This window comes from Amia ocellicauda, chromosome 18 (assembly GCF_036373705.1).
Source record: "Amia ocellicauda isolate fAmiCal2 chromosome 18, fAmiCal2.hap1, whole genome shotgun sequence".
In the NCBI taxonomy this organism is placed as follows: Eukaryota; Metazoa; Chordata; class Actinopteri; order Amiiformes; family Amiidae; genus Amia; species Amia ocellicauda.
Window position 1 is genome coordinate 23936470 of NC_089867.1, and position 27675 is coordinate 23964144.

At 46.9% G+C, this 27675-nt stretch overlaps 1 protein-coding gene across 5 annotated transcripts in view; it reads right to left on the bottom strand.

Annotated features, from left to right (window-relative positions):
* kcnab2a (potassium voltage-gated channel subfamily A regulatory beta subunit 2a) overlaps nt 1-27675 on the bottom strand; it is a 110303-nt gene that overhangs the window by 36800 nt on the left and 45828 nt on the right. The window contains exon 1 of one of the 5 annotated variants that reach the window (XM_066691465.1): nt 6328-7771. The exons of the other annotated variants lie outside the window; for them this stretch is intronic. Coding sequence (XP_066547562.1) covers nt 6328-6539 — 212 coding nt within the window. The 5' untranslated portion in view covers nt 6540-7771. Of the gene's footprint in view, nt 1-6327; nt 7772-27675 lie in introns of those variants that run through there. 5 annotated transcript variants of the gene reach the window in all.

Genomic DNA, 27675 nt, shown 5'->3' on the forward strand with positions numbered 1-27675 from the left:
CTGGGTCAGTGGGGTCAAAACTAGAACAGGTTACATGAGAGAAGCGTTTGTCCATCTCTGGCCAACACTCAGAGGACATGTAACCCACAAGCCACGGGCCGCCACACTCGCCAACGTTTGCAACTCGGCATCAAAATGTGGAAAATGACAGAATCGGGCAGCTGATATGTTAGAACTTTATACTTATGGAGTGTTTTTGGAAAAGAGTCCACAGCCCTTTATATATGAAGGTTGAATGCAATAAAAACACACAATTAAAATGGAGCAGCGAGAGAGAGGGGCCCTGCAGGCTACGCACAAGCACACTGCTCCAGCACAGCCTGTCACAAGCGTTTCACATCGCAAAGGGCTGGACTGACTCCATTTTCTATCCCCACAGGGAATTCCTGTAACTAAAAACTGCTTTACTGAGCCACAGTAAAAACAAAACCAAAAAACACAGCATCCAGACAGTTAATCCAAATACAGTAACACAGATACAATCATAGATGCATACAGTGCCCTCAAAAATGATTGGCACCCTTAGTAAAGAAGAGAAAAACAACAATGACAGCCTTATTTTTTCAGCTTGATCTAATCTAATATTCTTCTCAAAAAGATGTGTCACAATTATTGGCACCCCTAGAAATTCTTATGAACCAACTCTAATAGAAGTATCGTCCCACTGTTATTTTACTTGTTTAAGTTCATCTGAGTCATTGGGAACTCTTTAAGTGGTCATCCAGTGACTTCCAGTTTCACTGGGGCATAAATATGAGGTGACACACAAGCCACCTCATGTTTTTGAGAAGGATATCTCGATTAAGACTTTTCTTCATTCTAAATGGAAATTGTTCTTCTCAAAAAAGGGTGTCCATGTTTAAATTATAAGCATCCCTGTACTGCCGGTGAATATAACAGATTTTCTTGCACCCTAGGAATCTGGACATTAAAAAGGCTGAGACCGAAGATAGGCGTTTACGGTCTGGTGTGAGGAACCTGGAGGACGAATTGATTGACGGAGAGCTGTGCTGCGTGGCTCAACACTCACTCCCTCCCTCCCGAGTCGCCAGCGATTGCTCAGCCATCCTCGGTTCGCTCAGCCCTCGCCTACACACTCCAGCCTCGATCAGATCAATTTTGCGACGATATTAAAAATCATGTAAATGCTTGTGGGCTGCCTGACACCAAAACCCCATGAAGATTTAGGACTTATTTTTCCCCGACAAAAATACATAATCCAATAATCCCGTCTGCGCTACTTGACAAAGAGAAGCACAATGCGACTTAGTCTGGGATGAAATCTGAAGTGACTCAAATATCCCTAAATATCCACAAAATGTTTTACTGCTACTAATAACAACAACACTTAACCACAATTAAAATAGAAATAGGGACACTGGGGAAACAAGAATAAGGTTGTGAAAGAGAAAATTAAGCATCCATTCCACATTAAAACTAGAAAAATAAATAAGATTACACTGGTTGCACTGGCCTAATAGCTTCTGAACTAAAGCTGCTTCTTCTGCAATAACACCTGGTACTTTAACGATGTGTGAACCCAGAGCAGTGTGTCATAAACCAGGTGACATCATCGCTGGCACATCAGCTTTACACACAGCGGAGCGTCTCCAAGTCTGTCCATGTGTCGGAGCAGTTTTCACAGGAGTGTACTCTGCGGTATTCATCACCGGTTCAGCCCAGGATACAGGAGTATATCGATGTGGTATCTGTGACTCTCCCTGTGAATTATCGGGGGACCTGCGTTCAATATAGATAAATCCATCTAAGTCTCAATCATTCACGACAACAGCGTTACAGTTCCCAGTTGTGTGGGGAGATTTGGCGACGTCCGCCTCGAGGGGATTACTCCTCTTCTCAGAAGTGTTTAACCAGTCATGTCCTCATGAATAAGACATTTTATCAGTGCCCTGGGTTCTAATCTCCCTTTTCTGCAGAGTTGCGTTTGTTAAGCAGCGTTCACAGGGGCTGTGTAACAGAGTGAATGCGGTCGCCCTGCTGTCCGGCAGCAGCAGAGCAGTTTTATGTAGTCGCACACCGTCTGTACCCTTTCTACTCACACCTCTGCAAACAACACAGGCTGATCCGATTATTTATTCCCAGAAAGTCCCGCGTCGCCGGCATCTGCTCCGGGGACAGAGAATCCCCTCAGAGTGGTTGCCCGGACTGGGAGGATGGATCGAGGAGGGAATTACACAACATCGCGCCACACAAGTTATTACTGAGGTAATGCTCCGTGGATTTATTTATTTTTTGTCCTATGACTACAGCAGGCTGTCTATTTAGTTCAAGCAGTTAAGTTTACTTTAGTACCTTTTATTTGTTTGTCACCAAATTGACTATGAATACTGAAAACAATTAAATAATCAGTAATTTCTGATTGGTAAATATGAAAAATAAAATACAATAACCAGTTCAACATCTGTCACCGCACTGAAAAAGATCTGACATTTTTGGGGGAATTGTTTCACAGTTACCACGGTAAGTACTAGAGGTAATTACAGTGCCACGCTGACAAAATGCGATGCACGCATCCCTGAGCGTCTGAATTTTGCTGTAGGATTCCCCCCTTTGAGACACAACATCTTCCGTTTCCCAGCGCCTCCCGGGAGACAGACGCGCACCCACTCGGTGATTCTCCGATGCCTATCCGGTCCTGCCCAGAACAGCTGGCCAGCATCAGCTCACATCGCTTCACACGAAACTCAGACATTCATAAACCAAAATGAAATCTTCGAGGATTATGCGATTATTTCCGGATGCGTTTTTTATTTGTCTATATCCCGCATGTTACATGAATTCATTCTTGATCTTCAGACGAATACAGAGAGAAATTAAAACATTCCCAGCTTTAAAATGCCATCAGAATCTGAACGCCAATCACAGAAGCTCCTAATATTTGAACCCGATGCCTATTTAGGACAAGGTGACGAAGTGCGACAAATATTAAGCACATTGAGGGTAAACTACTGCCGTGTGACATTTCAGTTTCTCCTCCTGTCAGATGAAGGTGAACGATCGTGTCTTCTCCTCAGCAGCACTCCTTGCAAAGTGGGACAACTGGCTATTTTGATAATACAAATTCACTTTTCCATTAACTTGTGTGTTACTCCTACTCCTCTGTTGGTTGGCCATCGAAAAATTTTAAAAAATAATGTTGAGGGAATATAGTTTAAAACAACAGACAGACAGACAGTTTCAAGGCATCTAAACAAATTACGTAACACGGGAGTTACATTGCGAAAAGTGGCTAAAGTAAAAAAAGTACGCTAAAGTAATACAATCGGTTTGAGAGTGAAACACAATCTCCAGTAACAGGCAGGGTGAAGTAACACTGCACCATGGAGAGCAGTTTATACGCTGCAATACAGCACTTCGTTGTAAAATGCTTTAACTCCGATTTGATTGAGGCTTAACCGTCTCCATCTTAAGTGCCAGATGTAGAGAGCGAATTTCAGGGATCACAGAGTGAACTGCAGGGTCTGTATTTAGGGAATGCACCTCCTCGTTTTAATGCCTCTGTGAATTAATCTGAGGCCGAGTTATTTTTTCAGAGGCGGAGAAAACACGTGCTTTCAGAAAGTATTGATAAATATCCTTTACGCTTAAGTAAACAAATGCACACAGTGTGAAGACGCAGCCCGAGATTGGGAGCAGTTTGTTATCTCCGGCAGTGGCGCCGAACACATTAATCTGCGTTTCTCCTTTAATTCCGAGCCCATCTGAGGGAAATGCGCAGCGACACGAGGCCAGATGAACACAGCCCCCCCCACCTCGGGCGCTACACACACATGGCTCCTATCCTACAGCCCTCTGCGCGCACACACACACACACACACACATACACACACACACAACTCACAGAGCATCGCTAGACTCAATCTTCTCACGTTTATCAAGAGGACGCAGGCTGAGAACAACAGAGCCACCGCTAGGAGCAGAGGCAGTGAGGGGGTTTCCCTCAACGCCCGGGGGTCCAGCTCAGCCAGCCAGCGTGAAGCCCACCGAGAGATCGGCTCTGCGTGGGAGTCAAGGCAATGACACACATGCTGGAGGGGGGCTGATGTAATCAAATTTATATAGAGAGAGAATCTATAACTAGTGTATTACAAGAAAGGCAGATTTCTGAGAAGAGGTTGGCCAATTAAAAATGAAGCGTTTCTTGTTGATTGTGTACTATTATCAGACTGATTAATTGCAATTAAAAATTAGAAGCTCTCCAAAATGATCAGAGGAGCCTGCCTAATAACCGGCACACTTACACAACCTACAGGAGAGAGTCTAACCCCATCATGAAGCTTTAAACACATTAAAAAGACACTGGTGTCAAAGATAAAAAAAAAAACTCACAGGTGTATAAATTGTGAGAACTGATCGTATGAGAGAAGAGAGAATAGTTTTCCATGACACCCCACAGCCTCATTCCCACCACTCTCAGCAGCAAAATATTCCTCAACATATTCTTTAAGAGCCAGAACTGATTATCTTGGTACAGCAAAGTCTGTGGTTAGACTCAGTCGTTCTATTAATATAAATGCGCTCAACTTTTCCCATGACTTTTCCAGACACAGAAACTATTCAGATTTTATATCTTTCTGCTATTTGCGGGAATTCTGATGGACACACGGGACTTTAACAACCAAAATACTTTCAGAGAGACCAGTACATTCTGAGCTTTCAAACTCTGCACTGGTCATTAAAATGCAGCCGCAAAGTCCAGCACGACTCCCTGGCCGTTACACATTAAAACATTTTAGACCCATGACTTGTTAAAGCGCTTTGCTCCGTTGCTCCGCAGTCTGCATGATAACAGCAATCATGGCCGTGTCACCGCAGTTCAGATAAGAAGGAATAATGAAGGAGCCTCGATCTCTCTACAGAACAGCAGTGATTACAGCGCTCCAGTAAACATCAGCTGAAGTCCTCTTGGCCAAATCACACAAACATCTGGGAAGAGCAGGAGGACGCAGCACAGCTCGGCACAGGGACGCGTTCATGCAGGGGAGGTTGTGTACAATACAACACACTATCCACGTCTTAAGGGACAATCTTAACACAGGTGTGTCAGCTCATGACATCAGCATTAACCTCCCGAAACTTCTATAAAAGATACAAGTTTATCCTTTTGCGTTCTGTGCAGCGGAAGGCTCTGCTATAGGATACATGGTTGAGGCCGAGTGCACGACTATTAAATCAGAGTAAATGGACAGGGCTCTAAAGGAAACCCATTAAAGGTAAATTGCACCAAGCAGCCCCCCCCCAGGAAGCAGGACATAAATGAAATTAGTAATTTGCAAGTGTCCCATTCACCACAAAGCAGGTGTTGGGTTTCTGCGATGCCATGTGTACGTGCCAGGCGAGATGCACACTCCTGATCACTGTGCAGACGCACGGCACTGAAACCACATAGATAGTGAATTTAAAAAAGGGAACAATTGTACTGAAAAGCCAGGTTCTCACATAAGACAGACGAGACATTTTCCTTTCTGCCCTCAGTTCCCAAACCCATGGTCCGAGGGCAGGTCGGGTCCGATCTAACCCCGGTTTACTTAGCTGCCGCTGCCAGCTTTACTTCTCTAATTACAAGGGACTCGGTCGTGACACAACAACTCCACATCAGCAGTCAAAAAAGAGATTAAAGACGTTACGCTGGAAACCGAAAACCTTACAGACGCATGTCTCTGGAGTAAGACTTGTTTACAAGTAGTGAGCACATTAAGGGGGGTGGTAGTGCTTTATTCAGCCAGCGTCAGGATCCAAGGGGGGGGGACAATTAGGCAGCTTAATGCAAGACCTACGAGCTGCTTTAGCTTAGAGTTTTACATAAAGTCTTGCAGGTCAGTGGTTTCACCCAGTATCCAGTTTTCTGACTGAAAAAGCCACAGATCCACATATCATGAAACATACATGGTTGTTATTATTAATAACAAATCATATTTAAATGAACACTAATGAATCTTTAGTAATGACATGTTACTTTATTACTTTAGCAATCAGTTGCTGGAGGTCGAATTCCATTCCAGATCCCACATACTACACGGCAGGTAACGCTAACTGAAAGCCATACATTTCCCGAGCGGTGCAGTCTGTTGTAAAGCGCTGTAACTATCCTTTACCAGGACACAAGCACACAGACTTCAACTGACATGCTTGCAAACAGCAGCTCTCACATCAGACACACAAAAGCCCGACTGTCACAGCACAGGGGTGATCTGAAACAAACGCTGGCCGCTGTGCACGAGCTGAACAGCCCGGCTCAGGCAGAGCGAAGTGTACGGGGACGTCTGCCGGTGTCTCGGGGGGCTAGAGAGCGGGGGTTTCTCCTACCTATACTTCATCCCCGGCGTCTTCATGCTGGAGTCGCTGGATGACGGCACATTCTGCACGGTCAGCTGGCCGAGGCTGCGCGCCACCATTGCCACGGCCCGGAACTTGCTCCGGGTGCCCAGACTGGGGCTGCTGGCATTCTGTCGGTTGAGCCGGTCCTCCGCGCTGCGGCTCTTCAGACTGTGGTCGGTGCACACGAACGACACCTGCATTGCGCCGTGGAGCCCAGGCGGCGTCGGGCGCCTCACTCACCACGAGAAAGAGAGGGGCACGGCACTGATGGAGGGGCGAGACGAGGATGGCAAAGACACCCCGCAGAAAACAAGATTTGGAAAAACTAAACCACACACAAAAAAAAAAAAAAAAGCTTTGAGAAGCCGCCGTGTCAGACAACACGAACTGATCACTCGGTCACTGTTGAGTCAGGGCTGCTCCTCTCGTCGCTCCGGTGCAGCGCATCCTTGGCAGCTGAAGTGAAGTGAAGTGAGGAGGATGAGAGAATTCCTGGACGACTCTGCGAAGTCTTTTCACTTCCACAAAAAAGAAAAAGAGTATCGAAAAAAAAAACAGAGTGCCCAGGGATCTCCAGCCCAGGTGGGGGTCGGGAGGTGGGACGGGGGGGACGTCAGTCAGCAGAAAGTGTCCTCCAGCTGACGCAGAGAGCAGCCCGGCTGACTGAGACCCAGAGCCGCCTCCTGCACTGGCATCGCCTCTGCCTGCTGCAGCCCGTCCCTGCTGGCTGGATCTCAGCCGCTCACACACTGCCCGCCCGCTCCCGACCTCAGGCTCCGTGGAGAGGGAAAAAAGCAACTAACACACACTTTCACTCTCTCACACACACACAAGCCCAGAGCTCAGAGTCCTGACAAAGCTGTCACAAGCATCAGCTCTCTCTCTCTTTCTTTCTTTCTTCCCTCGTCTCTTTCTTTTCCCCTCTCCCTTTTGATGATCTCCTTCCTTTCAGAGTCTCCCTCTCCCCTCCTGTCTGGTGCGGCGCTCCTCACGCTCTGATCAGCTGCAATCTGACAGAGAGGTTTATCTGCTGCTACTTTCCCTTTAATCTGATCCCCCACCGCTGAAGTCAATGCACAACACTGTCGCTTCGCATTCGCTCGCCGCCTTGTTTTGTTTCTTGACGGTTTGCGCTGAATGTGGAGAAGCTCGGCAGCTTGCGCGGCTCCCTGTGTGTGCGTGTGTTTGCGTGTGTTATTACAGAGGGCACTTATGCGTGTTGAGTGTGCTCTTGTCCGCACGGATAAGATTTCTTCGTTGATTAAAATTAAAAAATACACACATAATTCACCCCTCCTTTTCTGAGATTAAACCTACATGTGCACGTCTCTCCCGAGAGAGAGAAAGTGTGGGAGGAAGAGAGATTGAGGAAGGGAGGGGGAGAGAGAGAGAGAGAGAGACAGAAGCTCTCAGCTCAGACTCTTCCCACAGCTGCTGTCACCGGAGAGGCTGGTGTAACGCGGAGAGACTTTGAGTTCACCTCTCTCTCTATGCGCTGGAGCATTCCTGACTCAATTGGATGATGAAAGAGCCAAGCACAGAGACCTCTCCGCTGGCTATTTTTGGAACCGAGAGCGGAGGCAGGTGGGGGTGAGGGACACATCGGAGAGACTGTCCTGTCCCTCCTGGTACTGGCACCCGCCCCCCTCCTATAACCTGCCCTGACATCGGGTGCCAAAGCACGGCCGTTCTAGTTGGCCGGTTTGTCGTGTCGGGGACGGTTGTTTTGTTTTCATCCTCCCCTGAACACCAGCACCGTCTGAGAGTCACGCCTGGGCAGGAGCAGCTCTCCCCCCCAACGATCTTTGAAAGGTCTTGATAAATAAAAAATGAATATGCATACAGTTATTGCTACTTATCTCTCCTTCAGGCACCAGGCGAGCAAGAGGCCTTGGTGAATCGTGAGATGGCAGAGGAGTCCACACACACACACACACACACATTCATCTTCTCATTACGAATTAATCTTCCCGCTTTTGATGAAATCTTAATGGGAACCTTTGAATATCATACCTCGCAACAACCGTGAACACGTGAGCGACGGCACTGCCAGCTGCCAGCATCGTTACCCAAAGACTTCCCAAACCCGAACATTAAACCCACCCAATCTGAGCAGCGGGGCGGTGACAAACACCAGGATAAAGCCAGGAGAAGGTGATTAAAAGGAAAGTCGCGGACGTATCCGAATCTCCTGGTTCCCATAGTCACAGAATGATTCTTTCAGAGCTCAGAGATCCCTATTAATACAGCCTGTGATTTAATATTTAGCCTTATCTACAAAGGAGAGCTATAATCTTCTTTTCAAAACGGATACGCCGCGAAAACACGGCTCAGCTTTTTCAAATTAAGATCTAGCGTTATTACGGGCGATCAATCATTGTGAAACGTAATATGGTTTTATCTCAGATCGGCTTTGTTTTGTTTTCTTCCCCCTCAAAATGAAATTAAAAACTAGAGCCCTCTCATAACCTGTCAGTCCATCACAGCGCCTGACCAAACAAACCGATGCAAAGCAGAAGTTATATATATGCAGGATTAATATAAGAATCTATAACCACATTTCATAGTACAGCAGATTACAGTTACAGAAACCGAATGCAAAAAATAAGTGTGGAAATAGACAGATGGATAGAATAAAATTAAAAATCTGTTAGCAGGCCTAATTATTTATCAGTCAAATAGTAGCGCTCAAGTGAAAATTAAACATAACGCCATATTTAACATTTCTCCAGTTAGACTGCCAACTTGTTTCGACTTAGTCTAGTGGGCAGCTGCATAAAACACCTTGAGTATTGAATAACTTCAGAGCTATATGTAGCTTCCTTTCCAGTAAGTAGCATTTACATTGATGTGTTAAGGCACTTTGTGTAACACACTTACATTCAATAAATGCTCAGAACAAAACTGAGGGGAAACTCCTCTTAAAGCTATTTAATGCAACTGGACTTCCTCGATAGGGTCTTCTGGGGTCGGACAGCCCGTGCTGAACTCTGACTGGTCCAAGTGTAATGATCTTAGTGGTGGAACTGGTCTTGAGCTGTAACACAGGGTTGATCTGCGGTTTCCTTCATCAGAACGAAAACTTCCCCGCACGCTACAGCCCTCTGCGTCTCCCGCGCCATTCTCCAGCGCCGCGATTGGGAGACGGTGGCAGCGGTTTCGGAGATAATCTGACGGGAGCATGACACGCACAATCCCCGTGCTACTCGTGGCAATTACACCCGCGTCAGTCTCCCAGAGAGGTATTAGAAGTGTCACAGCGGCGTTACGCAGGTTTATGCAGCCCTGTCACTCAGTTAGGTTCTTCCACGGGGGGATTATTTAAATGTGCGTCGCCCCACCTTGATAAAATGCCGGGACGGGAAAGTGAGGGGACTTATCTCTCCGGCTGCTTGAGACACGGCCCAACGTCACAACACAGACTATCAACAGACGTTCATTTACTCCAAAGAGGCTGTACTTCAAAGACTTTGCTGAAGGGGATTGTTCAGTAGATCTTATCGTGCAACGGTAGCGTCTGGGCTTCAGATCCAGCCCAGTTCAAAATCAGGACATTCTTCAAAGCAGTACACAATATCATCGCATGGTGAAATTAGTCGGATTACCTTTGACTTTTGTAGCAAATCTATTGCAAAGTAATTTATTTTAAGGATATTTTAATTTACATCCCAACTGGCAGTCTAACGCGTTGATCCAAAACTGATGAATAAATCAGGTTTCACCGGGCTCTGGTAGTGTGTCGCTGTTATTAACAATACCCTCGAGATGCAATACAGGTACGGACAGCACCGCGCCTTCTCTCACCCGAGCTGTAAGCCATAAAACACTCAGTTTGCATGAAGAGTCACATAGACTGAGCTCCTCTAACCCTGACCGTTTGGATGGTGTTTTTATCTTCTCCCACAAGCAGAGAGAGACAGACTCCCTGTTCCTGCTACTGCGGGGGTTATGCATTAAGTAAGTGCTTTACCTACTTCTCAGACAACGGGGCGACCGCAAACATTAAACATTCAATGCAGAGTCTTTCCGCTTGGGCATCCCCTCTGACACGACTGCGCACAGCGACTGCGGCCGGCTCCCAGCACCGGAACAGGGCACACCAGTTAAGCATGCTCTTCGTAAAGGAGGAAGGGCAGACATTTAAAAAAAGGCACAGAACCGGAGAGAGAAACCAAAAGCCAGGGGTCAGAGCCAGAGGACGTGCCATGTGCAAGCGCCATACACTGTGACTGTGGCCGAAAATGCTGCCAAAACGCTGCTCTATTCATAGCCTTCTCCCACTGAACTGGCATCCACCTCCTTCCTTAATTAAACAGCATTGGGGACGGCAAGGTAACCGTGCAGGATGGGGCATTTTCCACAGGAGTTTAATACCCACGCACAGCTCCACTCCACACTCACTGTTGATCGTCACAGCCTGGCTCTCCCAGCCTGCAGGTAGTACGATGTTCCCACTGAGTAAATCACAGACACCAATTAAAATCATGCATTTGATGCACAGAAACTAGCAAAACAAACACAAATTAATGACACAGACCAGTGATCCCTCGCAGATCAGGAAACAAATGTATTAATGCAAAATATAGGATGCGTTTATTTTTAATACTGAATAGTCATCCACACCAGTGTGCCGGACCTGTGGGTATTCCTGCCAGTGCCCCAGTTTAATAAAGTGAACACTCAGTCAACAGTGTCTACAGCAAACGGAAATACTGTGCCGTGTGTCACTAGTTATGTACTTATGTCTGAAGGGCTCGAGATGTATAGACCGCTCCCCGGGGAGACGTGTGAAAGTCAGTGTGAGCACGGCCAACGCGGGAGCAGCGCTTCAGCACAGCGAGATACAAGATCTTGACTTCTTCGCGGTGTCACACTTACAAAACATCAATTGGCAGCCATCCCCGCTCAGCTTAGTTAACAGGCTATTGTGCACAGGGGCGTGTGGGTGTGTTTTACACCACTGACAACAGACAGCCACACACACACACACCTACCGACCCACGAGCTCAAACGCCAACGCTCGTCAGCCACGTAATTCACTTGGGCGAATCATCCGAGCGCACCTCGTTCATTTCAACACCAATTACACCTGTCAGCAAAATCAACGCCTTCTGAGTATAAATAAGAAAATATGGTAGCTGTACTATAAGCTTGAAATAATTTCTTCCGTTAAAACATTCCCATACACACAAAAAAGGGCCGGAAACTACAATACAGCCCAGTGTGCACCAAATGTGATCTAAGACCAAGTGCTGATGGCTTTTGCTTCTAGTTGTCCCCTGTGATGCCGATTCCCCGTCCCGACAGCTGATTCAACACATCTTTGGGAGCGAGACCCAGAGGCATACTAGATCAGCAGCGATGAGCCCAGTCCAAGTTTGTCAGAGCAATGCGTCGAGCCTTGCCTCCAAATCCTTCCGAGTGTCCATTAACTCATGCAGCACTGGGCCGCCAACAGCCTTGCCAAAGATGCCATTGCTAATGTGTGTTCAATGGCTTCCAGACGGGTGCTATGACTGGTACGGGAATCTCTTACAGCCCTGGATGGCAATAAAAACACAGCCACCCAGATGAAGAAATAATCTGGATTAATGTTTTCTGGGCACAGGCTAGGACAAACTGTAAGGAATAGGCCGTGGGTTGGATGTAATGCACTTTTAATGTTTCTGCATGACCCAAAAACATCTGTGGCCCACTCAGTCAGTCTGACTGGAATGAAACTGCGGTTTGAGAATATCGAGGCTGGAAACATCCAACTGCTGTTCCTATTTTTAAGCTTTTTAAGGGCCGTGTTGTGCTCGGACTCTCAGGCGAGTTTCCAGTGTTACAGTAGGAACAATTTCAGAAAGCGGAAAGTCTTTTCCACGCGTCTTTCCCCACCGGCTCTCTGGCAGCAAGGGCTGGACCAGACCCCACGGTGACGGCACATTTTCCGTCAGAAAACGTTCTCCCCCAACTACCTGGCCTGCCCCACTTCCCTAGCTGTCACTCACAGCCAAACGGAAACTGACACTCCGACGGGAATCTCTCAGGGAGGCCGTAAACACGTCTCTGGCTGTAAATATGGCACTGACGGGGAGCTTACTGCCCTGGGAAGGTGAGGGGGAAGGGCAGGGTGACAGCAGTCTTACAACTCAACCAAATACAGGCAGTCAGGCCAACACGTCTATCCACAGCGCAGAGATTTCAGAGAAGACTCGTCTAGGCGACATTAATAACACTGCAAAAACCTTCTTCACGGCCTGTCAGTTCTCAAGAGCAGGGCTCAATAAAATAAACTGAAATAAATACAAATGGTCACATGATCTGTTGCCAATTTACTCCACAAAAAGAACGTTGAAGGTATTATATCTTGTTATGTTCTGTTAAGATACCCAGAAATATGTATAAAATAAATTAAAAAGTAAACAGGAAGGACAGAGACTTTGTCAGCTGCCAATCCAAGTCCGACAATGTCTAATTTATGACCCAAGGTCAGGCCGACAGCTCTCGAGGATGAAAATAACAGCGTAAGCAATCTGCCGTGTCCTCGAATCCCTGACCCCGCTGACCGGCACAGAGCTGACTGACAACAACAGAGCTCGGTGACTTGACCCGTCAATTCCACACTGATGTGCTGCGTCCACCTGGCATTGGCAGTCAGACACTTCGCTCACACGTCCTCCTGTCACCTCTCGCCCTCGCTGGCTGGTTATCGCCTCGCTGGAGATCTCCGAGGAATCGGACGCTCACAACAAAGACACACTTGTTTTAAACCCTGGTGTTGCTTTGTTTTTCTCCCTTCAATTTATTTTGACTGGAGCATAGAGTACTATTCTACAACATTGAAAATGGGTGGAAAACACTGGAGATGGGTGATGGAGACGCTGTTTCTCTAAAGCTAACAGCAGTTGTTGGTCAGATTTGTGTAGCATCACCGGCACCACGTAATTTCAAAACAGCAAAGAGCATTTCGCACACAACACAGAAGTGTTCTCCAAGCAGCAGGGGACAGAGGACAAGTGGTTCGGGGACACACCAAGCTCTGTGCAAAACCGCGCAATACGAGTCTGCAAACTGCAGAGCTGACGCACAGCTGAGGAGTGCGGCTCGAATACTCAGAGTTGTATATTAGCTCATTATACATTTTGTAACCAAGCACCATGTTTGCTATAGTTGCCGTATCGTGCTGGGTTTTTTGCCTCACCGTGTCATTCACTGTACTGGTGACATTTAGCACGTTGTGACTTTGTAACACACTTAAGTGTGTTTAAAATGCAAATTGTTCATCGAATGCAAGCTGACTTAAATGAAGGTGTCAGATAAATAATGCTAATAACTGAGACACGATCATTATAATGTGCTTTCTTTTCATTTATACTGAATTGCTTTTAACCAAAGGCTTCGGTTTGCCGAATGACTCAGCGCTAGAGAGGGTTTATTTACCGTTCCAGCCCACCTACGAGTCAAACAGGCCTGCATCATCCCTCTAGGAGCCTTCTCACATAGATCAATTTATACAGCTTTAAAACAATCACGTCTGGCTGCTTTTGGCGATCAACAATGTGTTATTTGAACAAAGTATTTTTGGAAGCAGCCGATTGTGCGTTTGTTATTTGGCACCCACAAAAAACAACACTGGGTAATGCAATATGGGCACTTGTAAGATCTGCATCTTTGTCTGAGAGGTGTCGTGTGTGCGCCTAATGTACCACAGTCTTAACTGAAACGGTCACACACTTCACTGTGATGGTATTTAGCTCGTTTGGTTTCTCTTTCAAATACTTCATAGGGGAAAAAGAAAAAGTACACAAATCTCTTCCCAGAAGGAAGGTTATAAACTTGACTCGTTCCTTCATTCCCATGTTTGGATCGTTTATTAGGCAAAATTTAATTACTGTACTCAGATCAGAAAAATATATTTGTTTGTCCCCCCCTTTTCTGAGTACACACACTACAGCAGTAGTGCCAATCTCCCAAAGCCAATTTAAAGCAGCCTGTTAACGGTTTCAGATAATGACATTTCAGTTGTTCTACACCCGTGCGGATCAGCCATTAACTGCAGTTCTCCCAGAACAATGCAGAGGAAATATAATTAGTACAGAAGAAAGAACGCATTAGAGACTTTGTTTTTACCAGCGTTCACTTTGATTGTTTTTCATCTCTCTGCCCAGCCTCCTCAACACTTCTCCTAGGTTTAATCTATCCACTGTCTTGGATCAGGAGCTCAGCGCTACCCTCACACAATCGCTTCCACCAAACGCACCTCTCCAAGTTGATGCGGTGGAAAATAAGCGCCGTACACTGTGGGATTAGCCAGCACAGGGCCTGTCAACTCACCGCCTCGCCTTGCCTTCTGCCGGCATGTGCCTGGCTCTCACACGTGTTTAAAAACACCACACTCAAGCCAGGCTGCACAGAGCTGTGAGTAAAAATTAAATTCACCAGTGATCGCCGTGATGCACCACACAGTGAGGAAAGGCAAAAGGTAGTGTAGCTTCCAGACAGGTCGACTGGAGGAGGTCTATTTGTTTGGCAATGCCACAGAACAGATCCATATCTCACTGTACACCACAGCACTCCAGTAAGTTCAAATGTATGTTTAAGCACTTCACGTGATGCAGTCCTATGTGTATCTGTAGGTATACGCCTGCAGTGTAAACCCATTTTAATTTGAGTTCAGAAGCAACACGTGGAGATGAACACTTCAGTTGCGTTACTCCAGCTCTGTTTACATTGTGTTGTGGTGCGGCGCTGCTTACTGGAGGAGCTGTGCTGTTCATGAAGGCTTTCATGTCCCCAGGCTACGCATTTCAGCAGAATCCACTGTTTAATACTCATCTGTTACTGAAAATTAACCGGTGGCAGCCGGGTGTTCACACAAGCTGGCGCTGCCCAGATTGTGTGTTCTGCAACCTCACAGTGCCAGAGCCAAGTCGTTGTTATGCACAGAGCACAGCTGATCAAATTCATTACTGATTGACACGCAAAAAACAAACCACCATTTTTTTCCCTCCTGTTTTAAAGTGGTGTCAATTAGGAATCCAGACAGACAGACAGACACACGGCCGTGTCTCTGTTGCTCTTGCCAATGGTTTGTAAACTAAAATCACACTGAAGCAGACAATCATCGCCACACTCATTCAATCTGCTGAATTAACGTTGAGCTGGGGTGCGCGCCGGGAACACCACAGGGCCGAGACGCAGAGAGAGTTCTCCTAGTTAGAGCCTGGCTCTCCACAAACCCAATTTTGTGTCACTATACACACGTTAAGTAAGGCAACCCAAGTGCCACAGACATGTCTCTAGTTTGTTAACAAAGGCCCCTTAACTTACAGGCTTGCAATTAATTATTCCAGGTTGTTTACAAATTGGCGTTTTATAAAACCAGCAGAACTATGGCCATCCTGCATGAACTACTGAGATCCTATTATAGTATCGTTTCATCACTGATACTGGATGCGAGCGAGAATGATTCACTTCAACCCTCATAGGCTCTTTTCCCTCTCACTCAGACTCAGCCGTTGAGTTACTGGAATCAAAGGTTCGCTTCCTGATGCCCAGCCAAAGCGGCACCCCAAGGCCCACTAAGTATTCCTGTACACTCCCCCCCAACCCCCCCAAGTCAACAAAGCAGGGCTCTGTGACTGCGCTGTCCTGTTCTCTCTCGTATCTCGATCAACTAAAATAACCCCTTCGCCGATCGGAAACCCTCGCCCAACGGATTTCATCAAAGCGCAGAGAATGAATAACAGGGGGAAAACTGCGTTTGCAACTCGACACGGGCCGTTGCATAATACAGGCTGCCGGGTTCACATGAACGCGGGGGTGTGATTTGTGGCTCACAAATGTAAGATAAAAGCAAAGGGGACTGGCTTTATTTATTTATTTATTTATCTATCTATCTTAATTACTCAAAGCTCCTACTGTGTACCTGCATCTTGGAGTTCAAAAGATGCAGGGGGGATATGAACTGACCAGTGGGTTCCCCAAAATAACAGGAAGGTAAGGAGACATATGCAGGACACGGTGAACATAGTTGGGGGGACGATGCAGAGATGAGAGATCCAGCCAGCAGGATGAACCACAGCCTCCTGCAGGATAATTGCCATCGGATAGCAGGCCAATAAGATCAAAGTTACAACCCTGACATGGCATACATTTACCAGTTCAGAAATCTGCTTTCTTACCCTGGCTAATTACTTGGATTCTAGTGCCGAGGGGCTGAAGACGTGAACCTCGATTCTCTGGCACGGCCATGTGGGGACGAGTGGACACAGCGGACACTTATGAACACAGAATGCCTAGATGGTTTGTTCCCTTGGAAGGGAAGAAGGGAAAATGCCTAGGGTCATGTGACGGGCATCGAGTATCCGGGCACACTTTGTTTACAGCAATTAGCCGACACATTCCCAGGCCCATGTGTGCATGAGACTCATGTGACAAGGTGCTCCATCCGGCCTATTATTATCCACAACAGGCCGGTGACAGATGTACGAATACACACACTGTGGGCCGAATCAGACAGGGGCATCTAAACATAAATCAGGGCGTCTTCCGAGTCTCTTAAACACTGACTTACCCATAATTCTCACTGTGCTCATCTAGAGAACATCAGCGCTAGTTAGCAGATTTAAAAGTGGGAAAGACCCAAGCCCAGTAACAGTGTGAAAAAGCCTGGCACATCATACTATACGGTGGAAATCTCCAGTCAAAACCTATTAAGCACACAGCCACATCACCACAGAACTGGAGAGTATAAGGAGGCTGCGTCTTGTTGCGGCCTTTCACTGTTATGCAAGGGCCTTAGAAAAGCCTGCTGCTGCCACATTTAATACTCAAAGGTTCTCCCTGGAGGAAGCAACGCCATTAATACTAAAAAAATAGAAGTAGAGAAACAGAAAAAAAACGTAGATCCTTTAACACCGGGTGAAGTAGAGCAGAAAAGCAAGCTGTGTGCCATCAGGCTCAGATGTGCGGTCCACTCACCGAGAGACGGAGAGAGTAAGAGAGCGCATTCATCTCATCCTCTCTCTTCTCAACATCACAGTTCCCTTTCTGAAAAAGCCTGGAAAACAGGGAAGCAGATGGTAAATAACTACCTCATTTTAGAAATCTAGTGGCGTACAGGAATAGGGAAAACCTGTCGATTGAGTCCACCATCGCCACCGCCAATCCAATGAAAACGTGGCTCTGTTAAATACAAATCGACAAAATCCCTTCATCTACTAAGCGAAGAAAGGCTGTCCGTGGACAACACAATCACCCAGAAAGACCAATCACCTGACCGGAATAGCCATCGTTCTTACCGATAATAGACAGGCTTCACCTCCGCGCTTCCTCAAACTTTACAGTGGTGCATCAGATCAAATTGCTGATTCCTGACTCCAAACCCCAAGTGGGAACACATTTTTTCTGCACTGCATTTCATATTTGTGAGTAGATTTACCCACAGGTCAGAATATGGCCAAGCCAACCAGGTTAAAAAAAGAGCACAGAATATAGCTCCAATTAACAAAAAGGCAATCTTCTGAGTTTTAAGGCCTTGACCCTCCTTCAGAAGCCTGTCATCAGGGAGTCCAGGAAAGCCCTCGATCCGCACAGTAAGCAGTTCCTTAGACCGGTGCGCCCCGGTGGCGGCCTCCGCAGGAAGAGGAACCTGCATTATTGAAGGTTTGTTGTAATGGTTTTCTTTTCCGCAGATCAGCACTGCAAGATTCGTGAGCGCAGCTGTCCCCCAGCGCTGCTCTGTGCCTCCGAGCCGAGGGGACTGTGGGGCTCGTGACAAAACTAAACCAAAACCCTCACTTAGTAAAAACACATTTTAGTATCAACTCTGCTGTGCACTGAATGTTGTCGAATGACTGGTTTCCCCGGCTCGCCATTCACTATCACTGGACCCTTTCGTCCTGTCAGACCTAAACCCGTGGCCCAAGAATCCTGCCTCTATTCTCCCCCAGCCCAGAAACACACACTGGTGCAGGGGATGTTTATTGTACCTGAAGTTCACCCAAGCCCCCGAAGAATGAAAAGAAACTACAATGGGCAATTAATTCATATTTTAAAAAGGTTCACTAAAGTGGCAATTTGAGTCCATGTTTAATTCATCACCCATTTCCCCGCTTTTTGATAAGGTATGAGGAAGAGCGAGAGCATAGCTAATAGAAACGATGCACATCAGGTAAGAGGGTCTAGTTAGTGCAGGGAAACACGCACACAGCCAGCAGAAGAAAACAAAGTAACCAATCATGCTGCCTCCTGCACTTTCATATTGGCTCTGCCCAAGCTGCCAGACGGGTGTGATGAAAAAGATGACGTTTCACTGCACTTACCGCACACGATTACCACAGAAAGCAGAGGACAAATGTACAAACACTTTACCAGCAGCGATGGCAGCAGGCAGTGCTCAGACCCTGGACACAATCCAGCAGTCAATGCAGCGCAGGAGTCGGGCTGCAGTCCTGCAGGACCACCGGGGTCTCCTGGTTCAGCTTAATTGCTCTCATCATTGGCAGGAAGCATTTAAGATCTAATCTAGATCTGCTGGATTTGAGGATAAAAGATCTGTAAAACGTTCGAAAAGACCTTGAGAGAAGCACTTAATTCATCCAATTCATTAAATAATTAGGCCAATTAGGAAGGAGCCCAGAGCCCGGCTGAAACAGAAACCAGAAGTGCCCTGCACTTCAGAGCGCGTCTCTCAAGGACGTTTCTGCCACGTGCGACTCGAAGAACAATAACAGGAACGAGGTATATAAAGCTGCTGGTCAATTAACCATAAACCCTGTGAATTAGACCAGAGTTTTACATTTATAAAATGAAATTGTAAAATGCCACAGCACAAAAAACTGGACAGTCTCCCCAAACGGCACACACACACACACACACACACACACACACACACACACACACACACACAATCCCCCTACAAACTGACCGTCTTCCGGCACGTGACATCTGCCCCATGTAACCCTCCTCCTGTCGCAGTACAGTGTCCCACCGATAGACAATCCCAGCGCAGGAACTCTAACAATGGCCAACATGCCAAGCTTTTATATCTGTAGCAGTTACACAACAATTCGGTGAAGCACCTCTCTTCCTAACAGCTGGCTTCCCGTCCTCCCAGGGGGTTAGCAGGAGCTGAAGCGCCCCCTCAGAGAGCACTGCGGCCCCACAGACGACACCGTGGTTTCCGTGCGTTTGTTTTGTCCCTGCTTCGGGTTGAAACACATTTGATCGATTTCAGCTCCAAAACAGAGTGTGAAGAACAGCTTTTCATGTGAGCAACACAACGCATGATCATACGAGTGAGAGGCATGACAAAAATAGGTGCCGGTCTGTGGTGCGACTCTTGGCAGATCTCCAGCCATGCGGTTGGACACAGACCTTACTGCCTCCGCATAGAGATCTTTGTTTGAGGGAGGCATACAGGGACCGTCCATTAGTAGATATCTAGCGCTCCCTGCTGGACTGTCTTAAATACTGCACTCAGACACAGGACTTCACAACAAACTCAAACCCTCGATTGATGAATTGACAGAAAATAAACCTACCGTTTACCAAAATAATTTGCAAGGCCATTATGACTGGTAATTAATGTAGAAGAGCTGCAATTATGGGAGAGTTACTGGTGAGCTCAACTATGTTATCTATAAATGTTATACAAATAATAGTAACCTCTGAATTACAGATTCCTATTCAAATGTAGTTAATATTTCTTAGCGGAGGCCATTACCCAAACACACACTTATATTAAATGTATATATGTTTTAGAGAGGCTTTAGTAGAAGCTCGCTATTGACAGACTTCAGGCCAGTTCTCCACAGTCCTTCTGCACCACCTAGTGTTAAAAGAATGAATCCTCGGCTCTAGATGTGAAGTCCAGAAGACAGAAACATCATTTTACATCATTTCACGGCGCAGACCATACTTTGGTAATGTACAAACGGCACCGGTACCCTGATCAACTAGATATCATCATCAATGGGCTTTCAAAAACTTCATGAAAACATGCCACAGCGCTAAACAGCAGTAACTATTCGGTTCAGTGCACGGCACAGTACGATGTTTCTCTCCTTTTCTCCTCTCATGGATGCCCCTTTCCCATTGGCGTATCTGACCCGACCCGGAACCAGGCTGGGCACAGTTCTGCCGAGCCGATCCTGAACCAGGCCGTGAATTTTCCACAGCGTGTGACGTCATTGACCGCTCGGCTCGGTTCCAGGTCGGGTGGGATGTGCCAGTGGAAAAGGGGCACGAAATATCTTCTCTACGGACAGTGACCAGGTCAACACAAGCTGGGTACCGTTCATAGCTTTTGCTGTTGTCAGACGGGTGTGATCTTTACCTATATATTTTATTTTGAAGAAATAGCCATTTGATCTTTGATTCAAAAAGGTTGCAAGATGCATTATTTAACCAAAAAGTCTCCCACACCTGGGCTCTCAGACACAGGTCTCCTCCCACTGGAGACAGAGTGGGCCGAGATGGTTTAGGACTGAGATGATAAACTTTATTTATACAGGACTTTCATACCTAAACATGCAACTCAACGTTTACATATTTTGTTATTATTATTATTACTATTTCTTAGCAGGCACCCTCGTCCAGCGCGACTTACATACAAAATATATTACCAACATTACATTAGATATCTAGACATCAAAACTAATTAAAAGATCAATTATAAAACCAAGAATTTAATTGCTTTTTGAAACTTGATATAGAGGGGGCCTGCTTCTCCACATCTTATATTTTACTTTATGAAATTTGATTCGGACAGCGTCAGAGTATCTTAAAATTCAATCTGGAACATAATTAGTCAGACACACACTAATGAGCAAGGTGCTAAACCATTAAATTAACCCAAAAGGATCAGGTACCCAATGTTAAGATGCTAGAACAGGTTGATGATAGAACGTGTATAACAAGAAATCAAACGAGAAAAAACTAAAGCATGCACGAGCTTCTCAGCATCTTGCAATGTGACTTAAGGTCTGATTCGTTATATGCTCCCAAGATGAAAAGATGCAGTCTTGGTGGCATAAGCAATATGTGAAATTAAACTCAATTCTACAACACTAGGTGGAGCAAGAGGCTTAATAGAGTAAAGTGCAGTCAGACTACCTGAATCCTGACCTCCTCCTACTGCAGCTAAAACCGATTTCTCACTCTCCCACTGCATGTTTTCCGTGCGATAAGGACGCATATCCACTCAAGGCTTGGCTCAGGTTAATGGGAACGGGGGGGCCACGGGGATGTGAGCCCAAGGAAAATTACAGATTGTCACAGAAATCTCCGGAAGGGGAAATATTTTAATGCGTGAGAAAGCGTGACATCCGCGCCATTGAGCTCTCAAACCGGGGAGTTTAAGACCTGCAGGTACAACATGCCCCAAGTCATGACAGCACAATGGGGATATCGCAGTTTCGCACAGAGATGCTCCAGTTTCTAAACATCAGTGGGGAAAAATAAATAAATAAAATGTCTTCGCCAGGGAAATGCTGCAGCGGCAAATACAGACCTGCCTGAGGATTTTTCTCCAGCGTCGGTAAAATGTGCTGGGCTACGGTGAAAGGCACAGTATATCTGATAGATTAGGCATAGATTCTTCTAGCGTCCATTAGCACTAAGGCACAGACATTCAGGAAAATCAATAGCAGGACGCCAAGCGATAGACACGGCAAAGCTACAGACTTGACACTTGTGTCTCTCAACTAGGCTCGTAGGATCAACGGTTAACGCCGAGTCAAACACACGCATACACAGATAACGGAGGCAAAGACAACAGGCTTAGAGATACTAGCAAAGGCTCTGGACCGTGGCTGAGTGTTTGTTCACAGTCAGATGCAACAGCAGTGTCTCGAGGTTTGAGATCCTCGCTGGTCAGTGAAAAGTGGGAGGACATTTTGACAGGATGCCTTCAAATCGCTGGCTAACGAATCAGGTCCCGGTTTACTAATTAAGGCAATAAATACTTCAATTAAATCTCAGAGGCCTCTGCTTGGATTTAAATACCACAGGCCCCTGAGGACCCTGGACACAAGCATGTGGTGCAGATTTCCATCGGCGCGCCGCGGTGTCAGAGCTTGCTCGGAGGGATGCTGACATCACCACAGAACCAGCCCGCACCGCTATCGTTTCAACCGTCTGGGACTGCGAACACAATCGCCCCACAGTAACGCTGTCTGCTGGGGGAATCCCCAGTGTGCGCCGAGACACACACAGTGTTCTTCAATATTTACCAGAATAATAATGCACGCTTATATTTCAGAAGCTGCGTTACATGCACACAGAAATGCTGGACCTTCTGAAGAAGTCTTGGAAGTTTCAGGTTAATTTGTGCTCCTTAAACAGATTAGAAAATGAACTAGCAAAAAAAAAAAAATAATAATAATGCAACCACCCCCCCACCTCACCTTCAGCCCCTGCCAGAAGAAAAGTTACGAAGTCCTAAATGTGCTCGGATACATCACCACAATGAAGTCCCTGACTTTGGAAACCACACACACACAAACACACACACCAGTACTCAAATAAATGACCAGTGAATTTAAAAGCAATCCACTACAATAAAAAACACAAAAGAATAGCTTGTGAAACAAAGTAGTCAGTGGAAGGCAGATCAGGATGTTTTTGTATTAAACTGGCTCTTAAAGTGGTGATGATGAAAACAGACAGCGCCAGATGTACCTTAACGCCATGCCCGCCCCCTGCTTCCCCGAGTCCAGACTCCAGGCGCGGGGGAGCCAGGCTAAAGCGTGCCGGTAGCCCCGTCTGGGCTCTGCTCTCCGGCGGGGCGGCTGCTGTCGGGAGCCAAGGGGCTTACTGGACCCCACAGTCCTGCCAGGGCGTCCGTCCTCTGCAGCGTTGAACAAGCCCAGCGTGCCAAACGCACTGTACCACCCCTCCTGCTGGTATTTACCTTGGAACGCCATTCAGACAACACAGGATTCCCCGAACCACAGCCAAAATATTCACCAGAGTGTCTTTAGTGCAGATCCCATTACAAGGGGAGGAAAAAAAAAAAAAAAAAAAGGTGTTTATGTAGATCACTCCATCCTTGAGTCCGATTTCAGAGCAGGGGTTTAAATACACCTCTGGCTGCCTTCCTGGGGTGGACTGTATGAACTGATACCGGAGATTAACCGCCAAATAATGTTAACGCACCGGTTAAAGCCCCAGTTTTATGTCTTCCGCAGCAGAGGGACAGTAAAGACCAAAGCCATGTGGCGTAAACGAGCGCAGACCCCACTGATGGAAGCTCGTGGTCCAATAAGCCTCTGAGGTTTAAATCGAGAGCCGTATTAAAACCACAAACACTAATAAGTGGTGAAATGGGGATGGTTCGATACATATGCATGCCCTGTGGGCTAAGTAGGGTGGAAAAATGCTATTAGCCGTGCGGAGCATTGGAAAGTCAGGCTTGACGGCACAATGAGCAGAGGACTGAATCACTGGAGGGCATGGGAAGCTATTTAACGGTATGATTACAAACACTAACACGGGGATTAGGGGCCGCGGCTCATCCACGCGCCTCGGCAAAAGAATGGCCTTTTTCTGTGTGACCAACGTGATCTTTCCAACGGCTGGGCTCCATCCTTTGGGGGGCTGATTCACATTATCCACGGCACTGCGCTTGGCAAAGAGGGGCGTCGCGAACGGCGCAGGCGTCAAAATTAGCAACCGACACCAGCGTGATTCATCCGTGAGTGCTTCAAAACACTCAATCGATACCGGAGGACAGCCGGGCTGGAAACCAACATGGCTAGGGCGCATTGACAGATATTCTGATAAATGCATGCCAGTGGCGGCTAAATATCTCAGTGGAAACAAACATGTAAACTTTAATCACAATTACTGATTAGGTTACCATATACAAATTTTATTACTAGAAAATGCCTTGGCCCCACGGACAGGCCAGCTTCAGAGGAGGACGAAGGCCCCCACCTTCACCCCACACACACACACAATCCTGTGTCAAGCAGACACACCAAGGAGCTATTTTCATCCCAGTAAGGTGGTATGAATCACCTCAATCGCACCTGTATCAGGTAGCGTCTCGAGTTGCAAATCACAAGCCCACATCCGCACGCTCCACTTTTTGGGCCTGGCCTTGTGTCGTAGATTTCGTGTTGCTAACAGAAAGCTGCCGGGCTCTGGACAGAGACCGTCTGAGCAGCGGTGGTGCGGGTGGGCGGAGTGAGAGAGGAGAGGAAATGTCCAGAGCCTGATAGACCGGGCTTTGGTCTCCTCACCCGCCAGGCCTGTGGAAGGCCGGTGCCTGACATCCCAGAGAGAATGCTCTATTCCTCGGCCTGATCACAATCCAGCGCATTGTCTACAGGCGACTCAATTAGTCAGAAAGCTTCGTTCTCAAGGGAGAGGAGACTCATTCATTTAAGGCAGTATAAAGTTTCTGAGGGTGGTCATTTACACAACAATGGGACCGCATATCAAAGGTACGAGAGCGAAAACTAAATAAAAATAAAATACTACATTAAAAGCCATCATCTCCACCAGGTACATAGTGCAACTTGCTCTTCCGCCCTGTTGGACAGGCGGTGGCTGAAGGATCGAAGCCAGGAAAACCCCAATGCCAAGTAATACATCCAAATAAATATCTCTGGGGAGTCATAAACACAGAGCACACACACACACCATGGTCCCTTCCTCTTGAAACTTTAATGTCACGTTAAAAGCATCACAGAGGAAACCCAAGTTGACCACTGAGTGTCTGCCTAGATCATTATGAACCCCTGTATATCTTAAGGAGGGTAGGGCATTCAGATTTAAAATTCCTACAATAGAGAACCCGCGTCTCAGTTACACATACACAGATTTAGAGCATTTACAGCAGAAGATACCAAATTAAAGATACAACGATAGCAATACTAACGTAATGCAAACAGCCCTCTATATGTCAACAATTGTAAACTAAAAGCCGTAAGAGAAACTGGGTATGGAAGTGCACTGAACCTCAGTGAAGCGACACTTAAGCTCAAGGTAAATATCTGTATGCCAACATTAACTACAGCTGGTAAAAGCCGTACTTCAATTCTCGGGCCATGTTACCTGATCACAGTTTCTCGTTACACTGAGTACTATATATGTGCTGCACTGTAGAAGATACCCGAACAGCAGAGCAGCCACACACAGAACGGACCATGTGACATGTTTACTATCACTTACTACCACTTCAATTAGTACAGACTCATATGACTTGCACTGTTGTGTTTGTCACATGGTTTATCGGGATCCTCGTTCTGATATCGATCTCTTGCCGTTTTCTCTGGAATTTATTGATCAACGTACCTATCCAGTCATTATAAAACCGATAAAATCCACTAGAAAACCACACACACACACACACACACACCTTGTAAAGTCCTTATTAGGTTTAAACAGAAGTGCATCTTTCAAGACCATTCTTCGTCGATTCTACTTTTTAAAGGAGACGCACAGTGAATTTGAGCTAACACGTGTAAAATGTGAAGAAATGAAAGCAAGTACGTCTTTCAGTGAGTCAGTCAGCTGTACCTGTCGGGCTGCTCCCACATGACCGTATTGTAGGTATACAGAGCTGGTATAGCCAGACAGTTGAGAGGCAGGTGGCAGAAAATGTCCTGATGCCCACCAGCTGGTCCTGGCAATCCTTTGTTTACTTAAAATCATCCTTAAATGTCTCCTAAAGCTGAACACTGCATATGACTTGCTGGAAGAGGAATGCATTTTTTACATTGTTCCTCATGATGCAAGTCATAGTTTGAGCTGCACGTTGAACATGCCCCCGGATCCTCCGAGGCAGAAACTTTGAGCTCACTAAACCCAGACATTTCCCCGTGCCCGATACGCCTCTGGTGCTAACAAACCCTTCAAGATCCGCACGAGAGAAAGGACGGGTTCTCAACTGTCTCAACAGCTCACAATCGCATATCAAATAAACCCGGGCTTCAGAAGGGGAAAGTCAGGGTTTTGCGGTCAGTGCCCTATTTCCTCTGCTCAGCTGACAGAAACGGCACTTTCACACTGTACAGCCGCTCACTCTGTTTTGCGATGCAGATGTCGCACACACCCACAACGGGAGGAATGCGTTGTGGCGGGTTAATAAAAGTAGAGCCACTACTCAGATCCAGAGAGCAGCGTGTTGGCCAGAGCCGCCGTGAAGTCAGACTCCGATTAGGGACCGTTATTAGCCTCTGGGTTATGCTGGGAATGCCATTACAATCGCCAACACAAATATGAACTAGTTTCTGACTTGTGACAGACAGTAAATAGAGGCCGAGGCACTTAACTGTGCCCTTTTGCTGACAAGTAGTGGAAAAACACCCGGCATTGCAGAGGAAAACTGTCAATGACCACTGAGACGGATCTGAAGTTCATTGAGGAGTTTTTAAGCCTATACAAAATTACCCCTTCAAACTAGGCTCCCATACAACACTGACGATGACCTACATGATTAAAATAAAACTACCAGACGGGACTTCTGACATCAGATCGGTATCTGGGACAATCACACTCGCAGCAATAACCCCGACTGCAGCTCTGTCATTCTGCAACACACATTATTGCACCTTTATACTTGGGAATCTTGTTTTAATAGGTGAAAATCTTCTGTGAAGTCAAAGACAACAGGAAATGCACTGCTCTCTAGCTTAAAGATAAAGCAGACTTCAGAAAGGACTGTTGAAATCTTACAGAAAGTCCTCCATAAGATCCTAAAGTGAATGCAACAGCTGGAAAAACATCGCTCAAAAAGATCCTTTGGGATTTGAAACCGTCTGACCATCGTCTCGGTCTGCAAGTCAGTCAGGCTTTCAATTTGTCAGTCAGTCCGTCTGTGCAGGAGTACGGCAGCCAGACATCCTAGGACCTCCAGCGCCCGGCCCTTACCTGTACTTCATGCCCGTCTGGTAGGCGACACAGTCCTCCAGCGACAGGCCGTTCACCTTCAGGAAGTCCTCCATGTTCTTGACCTGCGCGGCGGCCCGTACCTCCCGGAGCCGCTGCAGCTCCGCCTGGTCAGTGTGCCGCGGCTGGTTGAGGCCCTGGTCCGAGTGGTAGCGGTTGATGCCGCTGCGCACGCTCTCGCTGTACGACATGGACAGCATCTTGCCGCTGCCGGTGCTGCTGCTCCTGCGCACACCGCTGCCGGCCGGTCTGGGGATCTGCAGGTTTTCGTGAGGGAGACTGGGATGACGGCCCGGCCTGCCCCCCGCGTGCCCGCCCCGCACCTCGCACAGGCTGTTCCTGTGTGTGGCAAACATTCCTCCGCCCCCCCCCTGCAGCGCGTGCCAGACAGAGACGGAGAGGACGGGGACCGGGAGAGAGCTGGGCGGCAGCATCCATCCCTTTAAA